The 26,287-nt window shown below is 43.0% G+C and overlaps 2 protein-coding genes across 4 annotated transcripts in view; one reads left to right on the forward strand and one right to left on the reverse strand.

Moving 5' to 3' along the window:
- Window positions 1–1,280: 1,280 nt before the first annotated feature.
- LOC147021346 (uncharacterized) lies at window positions 1,281–25,244 on the reverse strand. The gene is made up of 5 exons (XM_085891209.1): window positions 24,996–25,244; window positions 24,520–24,677; window positions 7,789–7,899; window positions 3,356–3,523; window positions 1,281–2,445 (listed from the first exon to the last, which is right to left on the reverse strand). Exons 1-5 carry the CDS (start codon window positions 25,018–25,020, stop codon window positions 2,203–2,205), a joined length of 705 nt encoding a protein of 234 aa, XP_085747335.1. The 5' UTR covers window positions 25,021–25,244; the 3' UTR covers window positions 1,281–2,202.
- The window catches only part of LOC147021347 (uncharacterized), a 134,726-nt gene continuing 118,474 nt past the window's right edge, over window positions 10,036–26,287 (forward strand). For all 3 annotated transcript variants that reach the window (XR_015060757.1, XR_015060759.1, XM_085891218.1), the window contains exons 1-2: window positions 10,036–10,112; window positions 12,885–12,954. Coding sequence is in view for 1 of the 3 variants with exons in the window: in XM_085891218.1 (XP_085747344.1) it covers window positions 10,070–10,112; window positions 12,885–12,954 (113 nt within the window). In the remaining 2 variants the exon portion in view is untranslated. The remainder of the gene's footprint in view (window positions 10,113–12,884; window positions 12,955–26,287) is intronic.

The following is a 26,287-nucleotide window of genomic DNA, read 5'->3' on the forward strand; positions in this document are numbered from 1 at the left end:
AGACGTTGCTGCAAAATTTCAGCCGGATCGGCCCAGTGGTTTTGCCGGAGAAGTCGAAATAGGAAACGGACGGACAGCGCATGATGACATTACCTTATCTGGAATTCCAATTCCAGATAAGCTAATAATTGAACTATAACAGCACTCAGTGATGCACATACTTCCGCCAGGCTGAACAGTTTACACTTTGTATCCCACTGATATGATGGGTCGATGTGAGGAGTAGTTGTACATTTGTAGTGTGGGTTTCTGTAATTGTGTATTCTAAGTACTCAGTTCACGTGAAGCAAAAGTGGGGTTAAGCAATTGGTTAACTTTGTCTGTCTGTCTGTCTCTACAACCATCAGTTTATGATCGAGGAGCAACTTAATTTGAATTGAATATTATATTTTGAGCACGAATCAGAACATGAATCGAATGAGGGACCTGTAGTAAAGCAATACTTTGGCTCTGAATTCGTCCCGATCGCACATGCGCATGGAGGAGGAGGAGGATATTGAGACCACACTCTGTACAGAGCGTTGGTGCTGCTTAAGCAGTCTCCTTGGCTATTGGGCACAATGCTGGACGGGTCGCCACTCCAGCACAGGATACCAGCATGGTGGCACTCATTTTGCCGACCTTGGAAGGATGACAGGTCGAGTTAACTCCAACTAGTTAACCCAATTAATTCAACAGCTGAGCGAGATTTGAACTCAGGACCCTCGGATTCAAAGCCCACCATCCGAACCATTAAGCCGTCAGGTATAGAGTGAGATTAAAATGTATTTTTTTTCTCTGTCTGCCTGCCCTGGCACTCAAACGAAATTGAAAATCATTCCAAATCGGAAATATACTGTTCTTAAGGCCCTCACAAAGGACACAAACAACAGGCACGAATAATGAATGCAACGCAGACACTGAGAGAATGGATCAGTGCGGACACGTGACACTGCATCAACGGGCGGTAAACTTCGATTCAATGTTTTGTTTTCTCCAACTTTAAAATCTTTGCGTTGTTTCAATTTAATTATGGACTTGAACACCGTAGAACACAAACCGCTTTTTTTTTGGCACTTTCAAAAACCTTCCGTTTTGCAGTGCAGTTCTTGACAAAATATGACAGCATTTTACATCATCTCGACAATGAAATTTGCAGCTCGCAGACCCTGCCCAGGTCCTTTTTTTTTTCTCAAGATTGCATGGGATAAGGTATTCTTTGAACTATGTAGTTAAAAACAAAAAAAAATTGTGGGGAGGGAAAGAGGAGAGAATTCTAGTTGTTTATTCTGGGCCCTTTTCCGTTCATAAACAATGGACTAGCATAACCCGCGCTCTGCGCGACATGTTGGGGTGGGTGTGTTTGAGAAAGGAACTGATGCAGAGTATCAGTAGTAATTTTACTTTAATGCAGTAAGTGGAATACGATTTCACTGTTTCAGAACCATTTTATTTACTTTTTTGTACCATGCACCTCATATGGTCTTTGAGACAATGTAAGCCGAATATCACGTGACTCGAGCGCAGAACAAAGTCGAAGATAGCGCGACACGAAACCACAAACTCGGAAATAATATATAAGATAATGCAATTACCTTTCAATTCCCATCCCAGTTTCCCAGTGTGTGCACATATTCATGGGGTGTAGTGGCGACACGAATGACTGCCCATTGCCAAACAAGTTTTATTTCTTTGAAAACGCGATGGTACGAGTGCATTATCCAGAGACGACCTTGCGTTACAATCATTGTAATCGCTTCAGCACAGTAAAATGTTACTGTATTAAATAATCATCATGAACTACAATTAATCCCATCATGGAAACGTCCTGCTGCCTTTCGGAATGTTCAGCTTGTCTAAGTAATAAATAAAAACCTTAAATAAATGGAAAATTTCTGCATGAATAAAGCAGTCATTTGTCCAAGGCAAATAATAAAAAAATATCTTAAAGACAGTCTTCTACATATTACATAATTATGCAAAATATAAAAATGTTAATGTCTCCCAAACTCCAAGTATATACAATATACACACTTCTTCCTCTGTTGTCCACCCAACCTCCTTTTACTTTCATCGCCATTCCTCCCCAATCTCCCTCTCGTCCCATATTATCACCATTCCCTTTTGTTTTATTCTAAATTTACTCCTTCCATGCATACATTGTAAACACATGACAAACATTATCATCATGGTCAAAGTGTAGTTCCTTTGTTTCCTTCACTCTCAGAGTGGATCACCGGTGTTTACCGGAGGTTCAGCGGAACTTGACTTGGAGCCACAACTGTTCAGATGCCAAGTGTGATCCAACCTGTCGCTTAAAACATTAACGCATCTGGATATTTCTTCTGCTTGTACGGCAAAGTATTTTAACATCTTGTAGTTCGCCAAAAAGTTCCTCCAAGAGTCGCTCTGGTAATCTGATCCATGTTGTTGCCTCGGATTTCGATCTTCTTCTGTGCTTCGTGTCTGTAAAGTATTTGTAGATTTTAAAATTGTTGAAGGTCTCTGAAGTAAAGCAGATTATTGCTAATACATCAACAAATCAAGGTGAAGGGCCACTTTATATACAATATTGTTTAAAATTGCTCTTTATGAAATGTTGAGAAATTTCATTTTGCCAAAGAGCTGGTGGTGCATCATCAACATCAACATCAACATCAACATCAACATCAACATCAACATCAACATCAACATCAACATCAACATCAACATCAACATCAACATCAACATCAACATCAACATCAACATCAACATCAACATCAACATCAACATCAACATCAACATCAACATCAACATCAACATCAACATCAACATCAACATCATCAACATCAACATCATCAACATCAACATCAACATCATCAACATCAACATCATCAACATCAACATCATCAACATCAACATCATCAACATCAACATCATCAACATCAACATCAACATCAACCATATGTGACATGTGATCAACCTGAACTGCTGGCCAGATCACACTATGATAGTTAACGGTGTAACCCGCTGTCGAGGAACCTCCAACAAAGCGAGACCACTCCACTTGCTACCTGCAGTCCAGGTGAGAATTTGTACTTTGTTGAGGGTGCAGGTGATAACTTGGCGAGTCTTATCGAAGGACATCATGGGATCTTTGATGCCCACCAATGCCGAATGGGATGCCTGGCTTAACGTCCGTCCGAGGGACGGCACACATGCTGACACCTCACCCTGCAAGTGAAATGCCGGCGTCGGGATTCTAACCTCGGCTAGGTGTCTGAGATGGTATTGCACATACCTCTACACTATCCTACCAACCCTTGTGGTGCTTTGTGGAATCTGAATGAGCTAAAAAAAATTTTATTTGATATCAAGATATACTTTTTAAACTTACCAGGAGTGTAATCAGACGTCTCATAACCTTTACGTGAGTTATGGCTGTAGAAACCTCTTTGGAGAAAATGGCATTGCTCATTCTGAAGAATTCCAGATGGGGTTCATAAATGTTGAGATGCCTTGCAATATTCACCAAAACTCGTTCTGTCTTGTTGAGATTAGGTAACTGCAAACAAACAAACAATGGATTCAAAAACATTTTCTGTATCCTCAACATTAAATTCACCCGCATAAGCACAACTCAATCATAAACATGTTCACATCAAAATGGTGATGGCATGACAGGCCATTTGGTCACGTGATTGTCTCTCACTTTCCTGGTATTCGGCTCACTTTGATTCTTACTATACTAGCACATTGCCTGCAGGGTGGTTGCATCACCCCCTCCCCCACCCCACCACAGTGACAGGGTACCCTTTCTCCCCTAGTCACATGGCCCATTTCTAATATATTACAACCCAGTAGCAGGTCATTGTCATAGTGCTCTCGGCCAACGTGGCGACGTGCCCTTGGACATCTGATCCGGGACTTGGAGGGGAGGGGGATAGGCTGGAGGGACGGAGGAAGCCACTACATTAATTACTCAGAGGATGCATGGCTTAGTACAGGGAAAGAGTGGTGGAAGGGACGTTTCATGTAATGTAAGATGTGACTTCAAGTCCTCAACTCTCCCCCCCTCACAAACCCCAAATAATAAACCCCCCTTCCCAAATCCCAAGTCCTCCCCCTCCTCCTCCCAATATGTCAATTCCCTCCCCATTCCAAGCCTTCAAACCCTCTCCCTTCCCCCCTCCCCCAAACACAACTTCTCACCCCTCCCCCCACCCCACACAGAAAGTCCTCACCCCTCCACAAAGCCTCACATTCTACCTTCCAACTCTGTCCCATCTTTGCTCTTCCCTAACCCCAAGTCTGTCCTTCCCTCCTCACCCTCCCCTCGCTTACAAAAGCAACAGCCATTCCCATATCAAAATAGCAGAATATTTAACGCTTTCCCTTCCCCTATCATGCTATCACCGACTTCACAGAAACCACTATCGAAACAACTCCTACATGCCGTGGCCCATCAGGGTCACCTATCCATTTCACAACTCCACCAGATATGTGGAAACCCCATGGAATTGCAACTGTAAAGTGACCATGAGACCCAAAACCATTTATCTTCTTCCTGATGCACATATGGTGAAAAGTAAATAATGATGGATGTTTTCTTTCACAATGTCGTGAGATTCCCGGAAGTCCTCTGCAAATACCTTTATAATGACATGGTTTTTTTGGGTCCCGAGTCGAGTCGTTATGGATAATGTGCTCGTTTAATAGAAAATAGTTGGAAATAATAGCAAGGATCTGCGCTAACCTCTGCAGTAAAAGCCCTGCTTGAGAGAATACTACATAGTTATTTGGGTATTACCTAAAGAACATACCGCTGTCTCAATCGCTGAAGTCTATCTTCACAATGGCAGTAACACCTATCGGCTCAAAATTCTTTTTAACCATCGCTTTAGTCATTTTACATTGAAGGGAAAAGTTATAGGGAGGGCATGGCCATTGTGAATATGACAGCTCCGAAGATGTATTTGACTTCGCGTAGCAGTAAGCACCAACATGGCGACCATAGTATAGAAATTATGGGTGGAGTTTTGGTGGCAGTGGTATAGAAATTGTGGGTGGAGTTTTGGTGCCAGTGGTATAGAAATTGTGGGTGGAGTTTTGGTGGCAGTGGTATAGAAATTGTGGGTGGAGTTTTGGTGGCAGTGGTATAGAAATTGTGGGTGGAGTTTTGGTGGCAGTGGTATAGAAATTGTGGGTGGAGTTTTGGTGGCAGTGGTATAGAAATTATGGGTGGAGTTTTGGTGGCAGTGGTATAGAAATTGTGGGTGGAGTTTTGGTGGCAGTGGTATAGAAATTATGGGTGGAGTTTTGGTGGTAGTGGTATAGAAATTATGGGTGGAGTTTTGGTGGCAGTGGTATAGAATTTATGGGTGGAGTTTTGGTGGCAGTGGTATAGAAATTATGTGTGGAGTTTTGGTGGCAGTGGTATAGAATTTATGGGTGGAGTTTTGGTGGCAGTGGTATAGAAATTGTGGGTGGAGTTTTGGTGGCAGTGGTATAGAAATTGTGGGTGGAGTTTTGGTGGCAGTGGTATAGAAATTGTGGGTGGAGTTTTGGTGGCAGTGGTATAGAAATTGTGGGTGGAGTTTTGGTGGCAGTGGTATAGAAATTGTGGGTGGAGTTTTGGTGGCAGTGGTATAGAATTTATGGGTGGAGTTTTGGTGGCAGTGGTATAGAAATTATGGGTGGAGTTTTGGTGGTAGTGGTATAGAAATTATGGGTGGAGTTTTGGTGGCAGTGGTATAGAAATTATGGGTGGAGTTTTGGTGGCAGTGGTATAGAAATTGTGGGTGGAGTTTTGGTGGCAGTGGTATAGAATTTATGGGTGGAGTTTTGGTGGTAGTGGTATAGAAATTATGGGTGGAGTTTTGGTGGCAGTGGTATAGAAGTTATGGGTGGAGTTTTGGTGGTAGTGGTATAGAAATTGTGGGTGGAGTTTTGGTGGCAGTGGTATAGAAATTGTGGGTGGAGTTTTGGTGGCAGTGGTATAGAAATTGTGGGTGGAGTTTTGGTGGCAGTGGTATAGAAATTGTGGGTGGAGTTTTGGTGGCAGTGGTATAGAATTTATGGGTGGAGTTTTGGTGGCAGTGGTATAGAAATTATGGGTGGAGTTTAGGTGGCAGTGGTATAGAAATTATGGGTGGAGTTTTCCTGGCAGTGGTATAGAAATTGTGCGTGGAGTTTTGCTGGCACTGGTATAGAAATTATGGGTGGAGTTTTGGTGGTAGTGGTATAGAAATTGTGGGTGGAGTTTTGCTGGCAGTCGTATAGAAATTGTGGGTGGAGTTTTGGTGGCAGTGGTATAGAATTTATGGGTGGAGTTTTGGTGGCAGTGGTATAGAATTTATGGGTGGAGTTTTGGTGGTAGTGGTATAGAATTTATGGGTGGATTTTTGGTGGTAGTGGTATAGAAATTATGGGTGGAGTTTTGGTTTCAGTGGTATAGAAATTATGGGTGGAGTTTTGGTGGCAGTGGTATAGAAATTGTGGGTGGAGTTTTGGTGGCAGTGGTATAGAAATTGTGGGTGGAGTTTTGGTGGCAGTGGTATAGAATTTATGGGTGGAGTTTTGGTGGCAGTGGTATAGAAATTATGGGTGGAGTTTTGGTGGCAGTGGTATAGAAATTGTGGGTGGAGTTTTGGTGGTAGTGGTATAGAATTTATGGGTGGAGTTTTGGTGGTAGTGGTATAGAAATTGTGGGTGGAGTTTTGGTGGCAGTGGTATAGAATTTATGGGTGGAGTTTTGGTGGTAGTGGTATAGAAATTGTGGGTGGAGTTTTGGTGGCAGTGGTATAGAATTTATGGGTGGATTTTTGGTGGTAGTGGTATAGAAATTGTGGGTGGAGTTTTGGTGGCAGTGGTATAGAACTTCTGGGTGGAGTTTTGGTGTCAGTGGTATAGAATTTGTGGGTGGAGTTTTGGTGGTAGTGGTATAGAATTTATGGGTGGAGTTTTGGTTTCAGTGGTATAGAAATTGTGGGAGGAGTTTTGGTGGCAGTGGTATAGAAATTGTGGGTGGAGTTTTGGTGGCAGTGGTGTAGAAATTATGGGTGGAGTTTTGGTGGCAGTGGTATAGAAATTGTGGGTGGAGTTTTGGTGGCAGTGGTGTACAAATTATGGGTGGAGTTTTGGTGGCAGTGGTATAGAAATTGTGGGTGGAGTTTTGGTGGTAGTGGTATAGAATTTATGGGTGGAGTTTTGGTTTCAGTGGTATAGAAATTGTGGGTGGAGTTTTGGTGGCAGTGGTATAGAAATTGTGGGTGGAGTTTTGGTGGCAGTGGTGTAGAAATTATGGGTGGAGTTTTGGTGGCAGTGGTATAGAAATTGTGGGTGGAGTTTTGGTGGCAGTGGTGTAGAAATTATGGGTGGAGTTTTGGTGGCAGTGGTATAGAAATTGTGGGTGGAGTTTTGGTTTCTATGGTGTAGAAATTATGGGTGGACTCAGGCAAACTTTCAGGCAAACTAGGTGGAACTTGTACACATGCACTACTTCTTTTGTAGTATAGATTGAAGATACAATACGATTAAGAGGAAGTTGAGGAACTTTGGATTAACAGTTTATTGTTCCCATCTAAGCATTTGCCTCATTATGCTGTGAATACAGATTCAAATCCCATTTTCTGAATTGAATTGTTCATTGTGTCTGAGAATGTCCTCATTTGTATGAAGGACGATGAGAAGAGCTTTATTGAGACAGAGCAGAGAACTAGGTGTGCAACCACATACAAGTCGAATGAGGCAACCACTCGCATCGCCTTCGTTATCGCGTGGCGGTACCAATGTTGTCACATTTTGTGTCTGTGTTGTCACATGGGGTACCTGCATTGGTAGCTTTCTTCCACAACCAGGTACTCGTTCCAAGAGATTACTATGTTTTGTATCAAAAGAAATGATATCAGATGGTTCTTCAGGCTTCAGCACAATGTTCAACTGTGAACAAGAGAATGTACAGGGGAACACAGACACAGCAATAAGACATTTCACCAGCCATGAGGTGAGCTGAGAATTTGCTTGAACTATCTCAACAAATAAGGAAGATTCAATTGATTGCACTTGCATGGTTTCAAGGTGGTGCGACATCCGCATAGTATGATCAAGGAGTGAGGCTAAGCTCAATCTGTTTATAGAAACTTGGAGTGAGTTCATAAATCTTGGAGTGAGTTTAAACAATGTCAGAATGAGTTTCCAGAACGTCAGAATGAGATTGTAGAATGTCGGAATGAGTTTGTACAATGTCAGAAAGAGTTTGTAGAATGTCAGAATGAGTTTCTAGAATGTCAGAATGAGTTTCTAGAATGTCAGAAAGAGTTTGTAGAATGTCAGAAAGAGTTTGTAGAATGTCAGAAAGAGTTTGTAGAATGTCCGAATGAGTTTGTAGAATGTCGGAATGAGTTTGTAGAATGTCGGAATGAGTTTGTAGAATGTCGGAATGAGTTTGTAGAATGTTGGAATGAGTTTGTAGAATGTCGGAATGAGTTTATAGAATGTCGGAATGAGTTTGTAGAATTTTGGAATGATTTTGTAGAATTTCGGAATGAGTTGGTAGAATATCGGAATGAGTTTGTAGAATGTCGGAATGAGTTTATAGAATGTCGGAATGAGTTTGTAGAATGTCGGAATGAGTTTGTAGAATGTCGGAATGAGTTTGTAGAATGTCAGAATGAGTTTATAGAATGTCGGATTGAGTTTACAGAATGTCGGAATGAGTTTATAGAATGTCGGATTGAGTTTGTAGAATGTCGGAATGAGTTTGTAGAATGTCGGAATGAGTTTGTAGAATGTCGGAATGAGTTTGTAGAATGTCAGAATGAGTTTATAGAATGTCGGATTGAGTTTACAGAATGTCGGAATGAGTTTGTAGAATGTCGGAATGAGTTTGTAGAATGTCGGAATGAGTTTGTAGAATGTCAGAATGAGTTTATAGAATGTCGGATTGAGTTTACAGAATGTCGGAATGAGTTTATAGAATGTCGGATTGAGTTTACAGAATGTCGGAATGAGTTTATAGAACGTCACAATGAGTTTATAGAATGTCGGAATGAGTTTACAGAATGTCGGAATGAGTTTACAGAATTTCGGAATGAGTTTATAGAATGTTGGAATGAGTTTATAGAATGTTGGAATGAGTTTATAGAATGTGGGAATGAGTTTATAGAATGTCGGAATGAGTTTACAGAATGTCGGAATGAGTTTACAGAATGTCGGAATGAGTTTAGAGAATATCGGAATGAGTTTATAAAATGTCGGAATGAGTTTATAGAATGTCTGAATGTGTTTCTAGAATGTCGGAATGAGTTTATAGAATGTTGGATTGAGTTTATAGAATGTTGGAATGAGTTTGTAGAATGTCAGAATGAGTTTATAGAATGTCGGAATGAGTTTATAGAATGTCGGAATGAGTTTACAGAATGTCGGAATGAGTTTATGGAATGTTGGAATGAGTTTATAGAATATCGGAATGAGTTTATAGAATGTTGGAATGAGTTTATAGATGATGTAAAAACAGAAATTGTGTTTTCTCTTTGCTGTTAAGACACCTGGTGGAAAGTGCTGGTGGTGACACAATGTATCATCATCTATCTTTAATTCCAGCAATGTGTGTGTCTGTGTCTGTGTCTGTGTCTGTGTCTGTGTCTGTGTCTGTGTCTGTGTGCGTGTGTGTGTGTGTGTGTGTGTGTGTCTGTGTGTGTCTTTGTGTGTGTGTGTGTGTGTGTGTGTGTGTGTGTGTGTGTGTGTGTGTGTGTGTGTGTCTGTGTGTGTGTGTGTGTGTGTGTGTGTCTGTCTGTGTGTGTGTGTCTGTCTGTGTGTGTGTGTGTGTGTGTGTGTGTGTGTGTGTCTGTGACCGCTGTTTCTCGACAACCACTGGTCCGATCTAATTGAAACTTGCCAGGTATATTGCTGGGGACCTGAGTATGTGCCTTTTCAAGGTTTGATATTAATCGCACAAGTGGTTCCCAAGTTATGGCCATTTATTTACCAAACCAATGACAAGACAAGTTGCTGCAGCGATTTATTTCCCGAACCAATGACAGGACACGTTGCTGCGTCGGCGTGGCTGATGGGGAAAGGGAGCCTTGGTTACCGTGGTGTAGGAGTGGCAATGGTCAATGGCAGCGAATGTCATGGCAAGCAAAGACAGGAAGGTAAACTTGATTTTAATTTGGATTTTAATTAACTCTGTGTGTGTAAGTATCACAGCAGTTGTTACCTCAATGCAAGCGATAATTCGTGGAATGATGCGAACATTCCGTACGGGCACGCGGGAGCGAAGGAACGGCCTGTGTGGTTGTTGTTTCTGGGACGAGGTTTGAAAGTTTTTGTTGTTGTTTTTTTTTGCACGTACGGCCCGCACTAGTAATTATACAAATGCCATATGTCGATAGAGTCGGCTTGTCACCTAATGCAGGCATCAGTTGGGAATTTAACGGAGCTCTCTTACTTACCTTGTGCTCATAAACCTGAATGACGACAAAGTGGCGGCTCTTTCCCTTCACCAAGTTTTTGATACAGATCGCGCGTTGCTGTCATTGAAAGTGGTGCTATCTGTGACTGGGTAAGGTACACGTCCGACAGGATGGTTACCTTACACCTGTCTAGCCTGGGTTCGACTCCGAACCTGATTACATGTCGATAACCTGTCAGACTGGTGCTCCGCAGACAGGGCGAAACATCACAAAGTACCGTTTCTCAGATAGACGTTAAGCCGGTTGTCTGGTCTGCTTGCATCAGTTGATGGACCTTAAATATGCCAGGTAGTCTTACATGAAGGGTAAACGAGTTATCACTGGTCCCCCTGAACAAGTTATTAATTCCAGCTCCAAACAGTGGGGAGAGCAAGTGGTCTGACCTTTTTGGGTGTATCATCTTTAACATCTCAATGGAATCCCCTCCTAATTTCCTCCTTCCTAATGTACAAAGTCCTGTCTCCTTCAACCACTTCTCGTACATCACTTCAAGGGATGCAGCACATAATTGTTTCCTTCTCTTGTTTGGGTTAGCTGCTTGGGGAATAGGTAAGGATTGCCAGTAAGCTGGTCGGGTAACCCATGAGCGAGCCGGCTTGAGTTGTGGGTGAGCATGCCAACGATGGGTGGCCAGTGTGCCTGCTGTATGTGGTGAGGGGGGTAGCTGGTTGTGCGTGGTGGTGTGGTGAGGATTTATGGACGTGCACGTGCCATGGTGGGGTCTTCTCGAGGTGCATGTGGTTTTGGGAGGTAGATCAGTGTCTGTCAATCACCTGTTCCAAAATCAATTGAGTAGCACTTCCTACATTTTGATGGCCGAGACCGAGAGGTACATATCGACTCAGCTATGAACTGTGATCCCAGTGTTTTACAGGCATGGTGATCGATTTGTCAATGTTTGTGCTGTCCCTTGGGTGGACGTTAAATTGGCGTCCCGTCTACTGTCATTCATTGGTGGACGATAAAGACCCCACGGTGTCCTTCGCGAAGTGTAGGCGAGCTATCGCTGGCACCCTGAACAAATTACAAACCTTAGTCAAACGTCAGGCTTGGCCAACCGGTTCGTGAAAGACTTGGGCGAAGCTTCCACCGGCCGACCCCACGAGAACGGCAGAATAATTGTGGCTGTTAACGAATAAGAATTGTATTTATGTTTATGTATGTATGTATGTATGTATGTCTGATCTTAACCCATTGATTGGACAGCTGACCTGACGTCACCCACAATTGTAACGTGAAATACTTAACCTAAAGACCCCAAAGACCACAAGGACCCAAAATACCCTGAGGAGCCAAAAGGCCGAAAATACCCTGAAGACCCTGAAAGAGCCCCAAAAGCCAAAAGACCCCGAAGACCTAAAATATCCCAAAGACCGAAAATATGCCGAGGACCCTTAAAGATCACAAATAACTAAAAGACCCTGAAAACCGAAAAGACCCAGTAGACCCTTAAAGACCCCAAAGACTCCAAAAGACCGAAAAGACCAAAAAAAAAACAAGTACCTAAAAGACCCCGAAGACCCTTAAATACCGAAAAGACCCTGAAGACCCCAAAACACCCCAAAGATCGAAAAGATCCTAAAGACTCCGAGGAACCAACACACCAAAAGCCCCCAAGGACCCCAAAGACCTAAAAGACCGAGAGGACCCAAAATATCGAGAGGACACAAAAGACCCAACGGGAAATTCTGCATAATGTAAATTGTGACATCAGGTTCCGAACCCCTCAACGCACGCACGCACGCACGCACGCACGCACGCACGCACGCACGCACGCACGCACACACACGTAGAAATCCTACCCCGACCGACGTGGTTGATGTTTCTGCTGTTTTTGTGCGTTTTACGATGGTTTCAGAACGATTGTTCATCCATCTCTTCATATTATGTTGCCTGTCAACAATTTTTTGTTAAAGGAGCAATTGAGAGTTACTGTAGTCCTTTGAACTTTTGTTGTTTTTAAAAAAAACAACAAAAAAAAAACACGTGATTTCATAAACGGTAGTTATCGTGCTGATAAACAGCTATTTTTTGGAGAAAATTCAAAATTATTTGCATCTATCCTTGCATTTTTTTATGTGGCTTCTGTGACCAAGCACTTTTTGCCATTTCGGCCTTGGTGTCCTGGCGAGTGTCCTCGATGCCCTTTAAAAATGGGTACTTTTCAATGTCAAACTGGCTTTGCCCCCATGGCTATCCTGGGATGCCCGTTCCGTTAGCAAGCAGCTTGCTATCGCTTTCCAAGCGAGTTCCGTATCAACCGGAATCGAGCCTTGCCGCTCGGCAAGTGGAGCAAGCGATTAAGAGAGGTTCTTCGTTAAGTCAACATAAATGGCCGCCATAGTCGCATTCAAAATGATTGAGTGAATACCTTTGATGACCTTTAACAAGCAGTGAGACTTCCTTTTGTTTGTATCACCACATAACTGTTCCAGAAAATATGTCCCACAGAACATGCGGCGCAAAATGATTCTCTGCAGTGGCAACGATGGAACACAAGTGGATACACTGGACACTTGAGGTATCTATCATATGCTGTGAAATGTGTCATCAAGTAAGAGTACTGCAAATGTTTGTGGTATAACTTGTATTGTTAGCTCATATGATAAATGGCAATGTCAATTTTTACAATGGGTGACAAGACATTGTGGCCACCCTGTTCAACCAATGAAATGTTCAGAGGTATGATACCCTGTTATGTATACTCATAATATCATTGAAAAATGCATTTCATACTTCTATTGTTATTTCTACTTTTCATCTTAATTTTTCAAGATCTACAAACATGCAAAACCCCTCCACCTCCTCCACAAAATGTGCACGATGGTAGGGTCCATCTAGAAAAGTTTGGCAGGAGGCTCCTCCTTCTGACCCCCCCCCCCCCCCATTTCTTTATCTTTCTTTTCCTCTTCCTCTTGCTCTGTAGCTGCTGCTAACACAATAATTTCGTTTGGTGAAGTTGTCACAAGAGGATAGAGCCATATATAATGTTGCAGCCATATCATGCTGGTGATCATGTCGGACCACCCACCATCAAACGATCGCCAATTGTCTGTGATGACACAGTTGGAAGAGCACAGTTGAAGAACTGCTTATGGTCTCTTGTTCGCCAGGTACAGACTAACAAGAAAGCGGTTAGTGGCTGGATGAGATTTAATGTCATGACCAGAGATCAAGTTCCTGTGATCCCAGATGTGGTCAGCTATCGATCAACCGTGAATGCACTGGCAACGGAAATGACTACAGTTAATGAGGTCCTGAATCGAGTCCTTAAAATCAGGGAACCTCTTGCCTTACGGGAAATCGTCTGTGTGTATTCAATCGGGCAATGTATGGTAAGGCAACTGAAATCTCCTGGAAAGACGAATAAATTTTGTCTGATCATTCCGACTCGAAGGTGAAACGTATCGTAGGTTGTGTTATACTGGCATCCCCAGGTAAGATATGGTCAAAGTCTTTTGATCATCATTTGCATATGCTTCTTGTTACCTCAACAGGGACTTTACACAATGTTCCACGAGAATAGGTGAACAAATGTGCCAATTTTGAAAAAAAAAAAATTGTACGAGATCCATCACATGTATGATGCTGTAGTTCTACTTAAGGCTGTTACTGAAGATTTGGCATTTTGTGAGATGCCATCTTTTCACACTAAGCTGACACTTTGAGACGGTCAGCAAAGATTTTTGTACCCTACAGGTCTCCTGTGATAAGAAGAGCACCCTAAGGCTTTGCCCCTCAAGATGATACCAATATGTGAAATTTGGGGTCCTCGGTCCTGCACTAACGAGAACGGCACTCGGTAGAGCACATACCTCCGCCAAGCTGAACAGTCTACATTTTGCATCCCACTGAGAGGCCGGATCTGAATCCAGACCTGGACTAAAATTGAATCGGCTTGTTCTTGTCGCCTAACTAACTCATCCACCTGGTTTTGTTATAAATCGTCCCCAACTTTTTGAAATATCCTGCAATATGTTGTTTTTGGCCCAATCTCTCAATGATGAAGAATCACTATAAAAATTCTCGTATCCAGATCCAGATTCGGATCTTCACCGAAATTGAATCAATTCGTCCTTGTCACACACCCAACCTGTACACCCAGTTTCATCTGAATCTGTCAACAACTTTTTTGAGATTTCGTGCTATATGTCGTTTTTGGCCCTCTCCCTCTATGGTGAAGAATCACTTTTAAAATTCTAGTGTCTGGTTCCGGATCTTCACCATAATCTAATAATTTCGTCCTTATGACACACCCAACCTCTCCACCAAATTTCGTGGAGATATCCTGTTCTTTTTTTTTTTGAGATATCCTGTTCACAGACAGACAGACAGACAGACAGGGGTGAAAACACAACATTCATCCACCTTTGGTGGTGGAGTTAATGATGATCCATGATGTCGATGCACAAAAACTAATAGCGCCCTTTTAAAATTCCCGTTCAGGTGGTGAGATAGCTCGTGAATTAACTCAAAATGTAATCTATGTTTGTATGTCCATCACATATCTCGAGATTCTGTCATCTCACAAGATGTTTAGTTGTTTAATTTAAAACTCTTCATTTAACCTCTTTATTTAAAATGATCTTCATCATAATTTAATTTAACCTCTTGATTAAATGTTAACCTCAATGCTATGTATGCCCTCTTGCTTTGAATAACTGGAAAGAAAGGGGGTAGGGAGGACAGAGTTGGGGTAGGGGTGGGGGAAAGGGCATAGCACAGAGGGGACAGTCTTTTCATTCCTTTTTTAGTTGCTTTTTGTCCTTTTAGTACTTTTCAAACCTTTAAGACCCTTTCGTTACATTACACCCTCTAGACCCCTTAAGACCCTTTGGACATTATGAAACCTTAGACCCCCAACTATGATTAGAATGTACCCTTTGACCTTGAAGACCGCATAGACCCTTTAGACTATTAGACCCCTGAAGACCATTAAGATACCTTTCGACATTTTAGACACTTTCGATTGCTTAGAACCCTTGACACTTTAGACCTTGAGACACTACAACACCAGAGTCCTTTTAAGGCCTACCTTTTAAAGACCTTTTAGACATTTACATCCTTAAGATCCCTTCGACCCTAAAGACCTTGAGACCCCTTATGACCCTAAAGACCTTGAGACCCCTTATGACCCATTTAACCCCTTATACCTGTAGCTACTTTTGACCCTTGTACCATTTAAACCCTAAACTACTATTGGGACATCCCCTTTAGACCTTCAGACCCTTTACACCCCAGACCTTTCTCCCCCTTTAGACGTTAAAGCCTTTAAAACCTTCGGCCTATTAAGACCCTTTAAACATTCACATCCTTTAGATCCATTTCGACCCTTTTACACCCATTAGACCCTAACGACTTTGGAATCGTACCCTTTAGATTAGACCACTAGGTCCCTTAGACACCACAGACCTTTAAACCACTTTTATGACCGTTTAAAGCCCTACATACCACTTATGTCTATATACCCTTTTGACCTTTAGACCTTTTCAGACACTTTTAACACTTTTTGACCTCTTTAGAACATTACACCTTTTAGATCCTATCAACCTTTAGATTCCTGATGACCCTTTAAACCCATACAGACTCTTTAGACCCCTTAGATCTGTCGACCCTTTCAACTTTTAAGACCTTTTTAGTCCTTTTATGACCATTTCAATACTTTAGACCCTGACATCCTTTAGACCTCTGAGACCCTTTAGAACCCTAACACCCTTTTCATGTCGAAAAGGGTTTAAGACCATCTGGAGGCATCCACGTTAAAAGTATTGACACCTTATGGATTATATTCTGGTGTGCCAACGTGTCGTAGAGGCAGGGCTGAATTAAGGCATAGGCCAGTTAGGCCATGGCCTCTGGCCCCGCACATGTAGGGGCCCTGCACATAAAGCTTCGGAATGAAGCCTTCACCAATCTCTACATAACTGAATTTGAATGGACAAATAGATCATTGGAAAGACCGATAATTAAATAGATAACTAGAGTGTCCATAGAACACGTTACTCCACGCTGTGTTCAAATTAACACTGTAGAACAGAATAATTCCAGAAGTGTACCGCCGTTGATGCAGTGTGTTATACACCACCTTATTTGACAAGTCCAAGTACTGATAAACGGAAGGGTTTTAAAAGTGCAGAGAAGGCGATTTGTGTTCTGAACTGTTCAAGTATATAATTCAATTGAGATTTTAAAGGTTGGAGGAAAAAAGTTTTTTTTTTTTTTCCGGAAGGTTTGCCGCTGTTGATGCAGAGTCTTCCACACCACCTTATTTAACACATTACATGAATTATTCTTGCCTGTTGTTTGTGTCCTTTAAAACGTTATCTTTCTGTTTGGAATGATTTTCAATTTTGTTTGACTGTCAGGCAGGTATACAGAGTTAAGTGAAATAAATATCCCACTCCTCTCTGCACATGTGCCATTGGGACAAATTCAGAGACAAAGCACCACGAAACCACAGATTCATTTTCCGATTCATGTTCCGATTAGTGTTCAAAATGTAACATTCAGTTGAAATTAAGTTATTCCTCAATCATAAACTGACATGTGTCGACAGAAGGACAGAGACGGACGTTTGTAGACCAATTGCTTAACCCCGCTCCTCACTAAATGCGTGTGCGGGGTAAATAGATCATGGGATAGATAGACTGTGTCTATACTGCCACCCCACCACTCTCACACGTCCAGAAGTCCAGTACATGTGTCGACGCTGCAGGCTGCACCTCCCTCGCAAAATGGCCTAGGGCCCCGCAAACTCTTAATCCAGCCCTGCATACAGGACGTACTACACACCAGTTTTGCCCAGTTCTGACTTCTACACTGAACACAGGTTGGTTCGAGCCAAAATTTCCTTTAAAATCAAATCACCACCCAAAAGAAAAGGTCCACAAACAAGGAAACTACAAGTATATAGACCCTCTTTACCAGAAGTTAAATCCGATTTTCAGAGCAAGCTTGAAGACAGATTCCGCAGTGGCCCGCCACTGAGTGATTATGTTAACCTTGAAGAGCAGTGGAAACAGTTGAAATCTGTCCTACAGGAAACAACTGCAGAAGCGGTAAACCAGAAGAAACCAAGATTGGTTTGATGAAAATGATATGGAAATTCAGGAGCTTCTTCAAAAAGAAAACTCCTGTCACAATAGATTACTTGCATGACCTGATGACCAGGCTGCAAAAACTGCAGATATAGGGAATCTTGCAGCACTCGGCAAACCAACCTCCGATTCGTCCTAAACAACTGTTGTAGACAGCACTCGCTGAGAGAACACACATTCATGCAGATATGGTACCGTAGAAGTAAGATCCTTTCCTGAAGCTTTGAGATCTGTTTATGGACCTTCCGACCAACGCCACTTAAATTTTTGGACGGTATGACCACTGTTCACAGATAAAGAGTCCGTCTTGCGCCGATTGTCAGAACACTTTGAGAGCCTATTTGGTGACCAACGCATGGTGCAGACATCTCGACGTCCATCTCAACAACCTCCTAGAGCGAAGTGAAATTTCAGCAAAATCAACCACCACCCATGAAGAGATCAAGACTGATACAGCACAATTAGATTCCCATAAAGCCCCCCCCCCCCGGGATAGATGGGATTCCAGCCAAGGTCTATAAGCAGGGAGGAGATGTACTTCTTGATAGACTAACGGATCTGTTTATAGCATGTTGTTAGAAAGGCACAGTGCCTCGGGCCTTTCACCATGCAGTGATTTTCTCCCTCCACAAGAATAAAGGAGAGGTCTGACTTCAAATTATAGAGGCATCACCTTACTCTCCATTTCTGGCAGAATCTTGGCCAAAGTGCATCGAAACAGACTTGCCCTGACAGTCACTGATGAAAGCCTCCCTGAAAGTCAGGATGGATTCAGACCGAATAGGGGAACTTCAGCCGTGATATTTGTGCTGCGACAGATCCAAAAGAAATGTAACGAGCAGAATATGGACCTACACATTACTTTTGTGGATCTTACAAAGGCCTTTGATACAATCAGCTGCGATGGAGGATACCATCTAGACTGGGGTGCCCCCCCCCCAAGGTTTCTCACCATTCCCCACCAACTGCATGAACGTCAGAAAGGTCAGGTCAAGCAGAATCTAGTCGTCTCAGACATCTTCCCTATCTCCAATGGTGTTAAGCAAGGGTATGTCCTGGCACCGACCGTTATCTCTATTTATTTATTTATTTTTAAGTAGGATGCTTCATGAGGCCAAGGTAGGTTTGACAGAGGGCATAGCACAACCTGAAATCACAGAAGAGTTTTTTTTGGAGCTTCTCTTTGCTGACGACTGCACCCTTCTTGCGCACACAGAGTAGGTGATGCAGCTTATTGTAAACTGTTTCTCTGAGGCAGCAAAGGATTTCCGGCCTGACCATTAATAAAAAGAAAACGGAAGTGCTGTCCCAACCGAGGAAATTGCAATCCTCCGCATATCAGTGTTGATAGCAGCAACTTCAATGCAGTGGAACAGTTTACCTATGTCGGTGGTGTTATTTCAAACGGTTCCACTGACAGACAATCGACTGGCGAAGGCCACCAGTTCCTTTGGCCACCTCTCGAAGCGTGTCTGGTGAAACCATTCACTTCGCATGTTGCCCAAAATTCAACTGTACAGAGTGGTTGTCATCAACACCCTCTTGTACAGGTCAGAGTCATGGGTTATGTATAGGAAACGAATCCAGCTGCTAGAACGCATTGATCGACGCTGTCTTCGATCCATCATGAACATCAAATGGCCAGATTATATCACAAACTAGAACGGCACTCGGTGGAGCGCATAACTCCACCCCGGGATAAACAGTTTACGTTTTTTTTTATCCCACGGATCGGCCGGATCTGCATCCGGACCTGAACCCAAATCGAATCGGGTCGTTCTTGTAACCTACCCAACTCATCCACCAAGTTTTGTCATAACCCGTCCACAAAGTTTTGAGAAATTGTGCTACATATTGTTTTTGGCCCAATCGCTTAAAAATTCAAGTATTTCTATACTTTTTTTTTGGGGGGGGGGGGGTTTCTGAATTGGACTAATTTCATTTTTATTTTATATTATCAATTTGATGTAATATTACTCGTTCATCGACTTTGTATTTATCCGGCTTACATTTCGCAAAACGGGCCATTTGCACCAACTACATTTCTTATGAACATGTCACTCTGTGAAGTTACGTTTGTCAAAATGTTGAACTTTTTATTAACCCCTTCGCAGCTATTGGCTTCATATGATGCCCGGCATTGCAAGCTGCTGTCGCCATCATTTGATGTCGTAATATTGCGCGCCTAAATTTCAAATATTTTTGCCGCCCAAATACTCCACCATCCTCCTCCCCTCCTCCACCACCCACGCTCGTCTTTGTCAGTACTCATCTTATCAGGATGGTGGAGAGTCACAGTTTATGCCTCTAAGCTTCCCATGACCCCGGTGAACTGCTACGCGCATCAAATCATGCCTTAGTAAGGCATGCCTATTACATTTCACATAGTCAAGCATGTACGTACTCCGCCTACGTTCTCCCCATATCCACCACCCATGGGGGTGTTCCTCCAGTGCTCATCTCGTCACAAAGGGCAATAGACTTGCGTCTGCATCTCTTTATCTCCACATGTAGGCCAGATGGTGAAGTGACGTGGCCAACTGTAGGATACTGTTGTCTTTCAATTTTATTCAGTTGTTGCTGTAATACTCATGCTTAATAACCCTAATTGCCTGAGCGAAGGATGTTTGCAAGGATGGGGAGCAAATAGAGAAACTTGTATGCAAGAACGTTTTTAAGGGGCGGTGTCCACAGAATTAAGCTTTTACTTGTTACCCTCGCTAAAGGAGAGGGTATTGCATTTGGGTCCATTTGCTTGTTGGGTCGCCGAAATAGGTGACCCTGATTGTCAGTAATTCTGTCTTTGTTTGGATGTTTGTTCGTTTGTCATCAGCATAATTGGTAGTAAACGTGGGCGGATTTTCACCAAACTCGGGAGGTAGATACATCTCATGACCGAGTGCTTTGGAAATTATGATGGTTGCTAGGGACGCTTTGGTTCCCTAGCAACAACCGAAAAACTTCAAAATCGGTACCGTTCATGCGAAATCGATTCCGAAAGCCATTATCCCACGTAGGCTTATGAAATTTGGCACGAATGATCTACAGGTGATGCTCTATCAAATTTATTTCGGTTTTTTGTGATATATGGAATACTTTACCCGCAACGCCCCCTTACAATTAGGGTATGCGCGAAAATTGGCGAAAATTGAAGGCCCCCGAGCGACCAGGTGAGTGCATCGATACGAATGAAACTTTGCACGTTCATGGTACTCAATGAGTACTATAACTTTGCCTCAGGACATATTGACTGATTTCGCTTAGGTCAGGGGTCAAAGGTCAATTCGTGCAAAAATCGATAATATGCGAGAGCTGGAGGTGCCTTCGCGCCAAATGCTACTCCTCCTAGGGTTATGGTCGGATGGTCATGAAAATTCACACTAATCGTCTGGAATACATTGTGCACAAACGATCGAGCCGGATTTTCGATTTAGATCTTTGTTCACCCACAGCACCCCCTCGAACTTTGGGGATTTCCGATTTCAAACCACATTTTCGGTAATTTTCATTCAAATGGATACCAAGTCGTTATCAGTAGATGGAAGTGGCTGAGATTTGATATGCATAATCTTAAGGTGATTCCCTATCCGCTATATGACATCCATTTTGCTCTATATCTTATAGTTTCCATACTCGGCGACCCATCGCCGCCTACCGGCTTGTCTGTTTTGTCTGTCTTTCTGTTTGTTCACACAGAACTTTTGTGTTTTTCTCCAACTGCTTGCCAGATTGAGACGAAATTTTCACCACTGGTGCGACTACTCATGTAGAATGTTTTAATGTTAAATAGGACGTCATACGTCACGTGGTGTGGCAGCCATATTTGAAAACGGAAAAAACTTTGGACCTCTTTATCACTGAAACCGGACCAAGGAAAACATTGAAACTTGGCAGATAGCAAATACTCCTCATGGGGAATGTTTGCGATTTTTTTTTTAATTTTTTTTTATTTTTTTTAGGTACCCTCGTTATGACGTCATAATTGCATATGTAGAACACCACATCCGATTAGTATGAACATTTTTGAGGGTCATGTAGGGATAAAATGGTCCACAGAAAAAAAAAATTCATTACGTCATCGGTCACGTGATTCGGCAGCCATATTGTTTGTTTTTTTTTAAACCTTCAAAAATCTTCTCTGAAGTGGCTGTACAAATCGAGGTGAAACTTCACAAGTATGACCACCTGTCCATGAGAAACAAAAGGTTCACACGTATGATATCATAAGTCACATGGTTGGCAGCCATATTGGATTTACCCGAAAACCTATAAAAAAAAATACACCACTCAAAAGAAGTCCTGGCGACGGTCTACAATCTCTGATTGCTCTTTTTCTTGTTTGAAATGTCTGGTTGTGTGGACTGCGAGGTGCTTAGGAATTTTTGGTCTGTCCCTCAATCGAAAATATTTGGGGACCCCTGGTATAGATGTTTGTGTGGTGTGCATCTACAGGGGTCTAACGGGTCTTGAGGTCTAAAGGGTCTAAGATGTCTAAGGGGTGTAAAGGGTATAAAGGTCCAAAGTGTCTAAGTTTCAAATGGTCTATAACGGTCTTAAGGGGTCTAAGGTCTAAATATCCAAATAGTAGTTAGAGTCTAAAGGGTCTAAGATGTCTAAGGGGTGTAAAGGGTATAAAGGTCCAAAGTGTCTAAGTTTCAAATGGTCTATAACGGTCTTAAGGGGTCTAAGGTCTAAATATCTAAATAGTAGTTAGAGTCTAAAGGGGTATAAAGGGTCTAAGGAGTCATAGTGTCGAAAGATGGTCGAATGGGTCCAAATGTCCAAGGATCAAGGGGTCTAAAGGGTATAATTGTCTTTAGGAGTCTAACGTGATGGAAAGGGTATGACGTTTCAAGGGATCTAAGCGGTATTAAGGGTCTTAAAAGGTCCAAAGGGTCGAAAGTGTCTTAAAAGATATTAAGAGTCTTAGGGGTCTAAAGGGTCTTTAAAGGTCCAAAGGATTTAAAATGGTCGAAAGGAGTCCAAAAGGTCGAAGAGGTTAAAAGGTCTAAAGGGTATGTTCCAGCATTAGTTACAGGTCCAAAGGTTTTAAGGAGTCAAAAGTGTCTAAATAGGGTCTAACTATCTGAAAGGTCAAAGGGTCAAGGGGCTTAGCAGCCGAAGGGGTCTAAAGGTTCTTGTATGGACTAAAAGTGTCTCAGGAGGTATAAAGGTTCATAACATGTCGAAAAAGGTCTAAGGGGTATGAATGTCTTCATGTGTAAAAGGTACGTTGCAATAGTCCGTAATTAATGGATGTAATTAATAGACTGAGTCAAGGTCCGACTCGTGTTGAAACGGGATGTAATAAATTGACATAAAAAATTATAGTATCTGGATCTGGATCCGGATCCGGATCTTCACCAAAATCAAATCAATTAATCGTTGTCATACACCCGACCTGTCCACCCAGTTTCGTCTGAATCCGTCCATAACTTTTTGAGATATTCTGCTCACAGACATAAAAACAGGGCTGAATACATAACCTCTGTCCACCTTTTGTAGAAAAGGTAAAAATAGGACTGAGTGTCCTGAAGCTTACCTGGATCAGGAGCAACAGTCACTCAAAACCCCCACAGTCCCCTTTAAGCACTGATCTTTGTATTTCATGCCGTGAACAAACTTTGGAACATCACGGGTGATGAAGGTTGTGGTTAAGTTTGTGTGTATAGTTTTGGAGAAGAGAGCAAATACCTATTTTGGGGGGTCAAACACATTTCCCCCCCCCACCCCCATACCCCCTCCGTCGACTCCCTTAATCAGCACAGATTTTGATACGGCCAATACACATTCGTTAGGCATCAGATATGAAGCTTGTGGCCAAGTTTCATCAAAATCGTCTGTTTGGTTCAAGCGACAATGACTGTTAAAGTGTTTACAGACCACCTATGGACACTGCTGTGTCCATAGGATCGCATAGGTGTCCATAGGACCACCTATGGATCGCATGAGCTCACCGGACTAAATTCCAGGTGAGCAAAAAATGAAATCCTTGAAAGAGCAAATCTGCTCAGCATCGAAGACATTCTCTTGCAATGCCAATTGTTCTGGGCAGGACAAGTGTCGCATATGGAAGACTCCAAAATGCTCAAAGCGGTGCTCCGTGGTGAAGTGTTCTGGGAAGAGAGACCAAGGTGCACCTTGCAAACCCTTCAAAGACCAGCTGATTTCAGACCTCCTTTAACCCTCACTCCAGTGCTCCCCCACACTCCTCACTGTCTCCTCCTCTCTGCTAAGCATCCCTACCCCTCTTTCCCTAATTCCTTTTCTCAATTGTCATCTCATGATCTTTTCTACACCCGTTAAGCCATCCCCATCCCATCCTCTCACCCCAAACTTTGCTTCTCTATCCATCTTGTGCACAGTTGCGTTGTCCCCTACCCCCCTCCCCCACCCCCAATCGTTACCTGCATCCCTTGTTTGTCTGTCTACGTCTATTTTCTTCATCGTCTCTGCTGTTGGCGCTTCCCCATCTCTTTCTTCTGTTCCTTTTGTTTCGTTGCGTCTTGATCCGTTCTGTTCTAGCTCTTCCTTGAGCCTCGACTTTATATGCCAAAAAATTTTTTACATCGTTTTTTTTTTTAATTTCCCGTCAAGCATTTGCTTTCCGCTTGCAATAAAATGCTAAAAGGCATTTTCACAATCATAAAATGCTAAAAGGTAAAAATATGACGTCACTGGTTCGACAGTTTGCAGGTGATAAGGAATGAAGCTGACCAGGTGTATTTGAACATGCAAGCTTTTTGATCTCGTAAAGCGACAATCGTCTTCTTTCCTTCAAGTTTGACATTTTTTTTCTTCCGGTTTTTGACCACTGATGACGTCATCTAAAATAGCAATGGCTACACCTCATTGCACATCAAATAATCAACATCAAATAAATATTGCGTCATACAATCATGTTGATTTTGTGATATTAAAGAGAGCAAAATGTAAGGTTGCTCTCCATCCGTTAGGTCATCAAGAACCAACCGGTTTAAGCGACTTACATATTTGTCTGCGAGGTCTTTGCCCACGATGGCAAGTTCCTCGGAATTGACTCGGAGGAGTTTCCAGCACGTCGAAGGTTCACCGGTCACAGCGAGGGGGTGTGTCGTCATCCACAGAGCAAAGATCATCGTCACAAACGATTTTGGTGCCACATTAACTGAAAAAGACACGTGCATCCCCGATACCTGAAGATCTCCATCCCTGATTGTGACCTTGCGATGAAACGCCCACATTCTTTTGTTCCCCACAATGAGTCACAGTTGTCACAACCACCATAAGTCACAGTTGTTCTAACTATGGACCGAAAGAGAGACGAAGGCAAGTTCTGCCCGTCGGGGAATCGCCGAATGTGGTTAACATTTGTAACGATCCGAAGGCTCATCGATTGCTCGAAACGTCAACCGCATTCCCAATGGACCGACGGACACCGACTCGAACCTTCCACCGAGACTCGGACAACGCGTTGACAACTCACCGGAGGTCCACTTGGTCCAGAGCATCCTCCGAACGCAGCGATCAGACTGAACCGCGAGTTCTTCACGTTGAACATCGCGATCTATTTGAACCAAACGGAGAGACGGACATTCCAAATGGAGAAGGTCAAATGTGAATGTGGAAATGTACGTGTCACAATTGTCCGAATGACACAGCCATATTAAAAGGAGCCGTGCGTCATTTGGACTACAGACATTTCATGTCCGATCTCGTCCACAAGGACGTCCGCTCTTTCGCAGTGCTGGAAACACCCACACACGCAATAACTGTCACTTTCACAGAAATGATGTCACGGGGGGGGGGGGGGAGGATAACAGTACCAAGAACTTCCAAACCGACAAACTCGTCTTGCTAACAGAGTTTGTTCAATTCTGGCGCTTGGTGGAACAAAGTTACCTGTGATTGAGTTTAACAGGTAAGAAGCGTTTCTGGTGGGGGGGGGGGGGCAAGGCCAAGGCATCTTGTGAGACGAGAACCACACGAACTGGTCCATGGAGTCTAAACGTGTCCATGATCATAAGCAAATGCATGAGTAGGACGGGTTAACTCAGGTGACAACAGACTGATCTGAACTTCAGACGTTCGGATTGCAAAGATCAACATGATGGATGAGCCAACGACTATTTCCTCCAAGCTTTTCCATTCACATCAAACTCTTCCACGCGTCTTCCTTTTGTACACGAGAACGAACAACCGAGGATATGTTGCGGAACAAAGAGAGACGCTTGGATCGATTTGCTCCATTTGGCCAAGTCAGGAAGATTGTACAGGCAACTTAGACAGCCGGCTTAATGCACGTGTTTGAACTTGGCGACGGCAAAGCTGGACACGGTAGATGGATCTGCACTCGTTTCATTCACAAAGTGTAGTTTCGGTTGTTGCACCATTCATGTGAGAGAGGCGGGTGGTTTGAGGGATGTTGAAGTTTGGGAGAGGAAGTTGTGGGTGGTCTCGAGGAGGGGCGGGGGAGGGGGGGAGGAGGTTATGATCGTTTTATATGACTATGCAGTTACGAGTTGATGAATGGCCTTGTCGGAGATGCTGTCAGATATCCGCTCTCGATTTTTTTCGAAGAAAGAGCTGTACATATGATCACGTGACTACAGTGTGCGTCTGCCACGCGGCAATGACTTTCTATTTGTCGAGACGAGAGATCACCTCGGTTTACCTGTGAGGGACCAGCAGGATAGCCGAGACATTTGCGCACTCGTCAATGAACTCTCCAGCCTGGGTGTGAATCCTGACCGAGCTATAAACTACCATCCAGGTTTT

This window comes from Eptatretus burgeri, chromosome 8 (genome assembly GCF_056783735.1).
Source record: "Eptatretus burgeri isolate ZD-2024b chromosome 8, Ebu_testis_v1, whole genome shotgun sequence".
In the NCBI taxonomy this organism is placed as follows: Eukaryota; Metazoa; Chordata; class Myxini; order Myxiniformes; family Myxinidae; genus Eptatretus; species Eptatretus burgeri.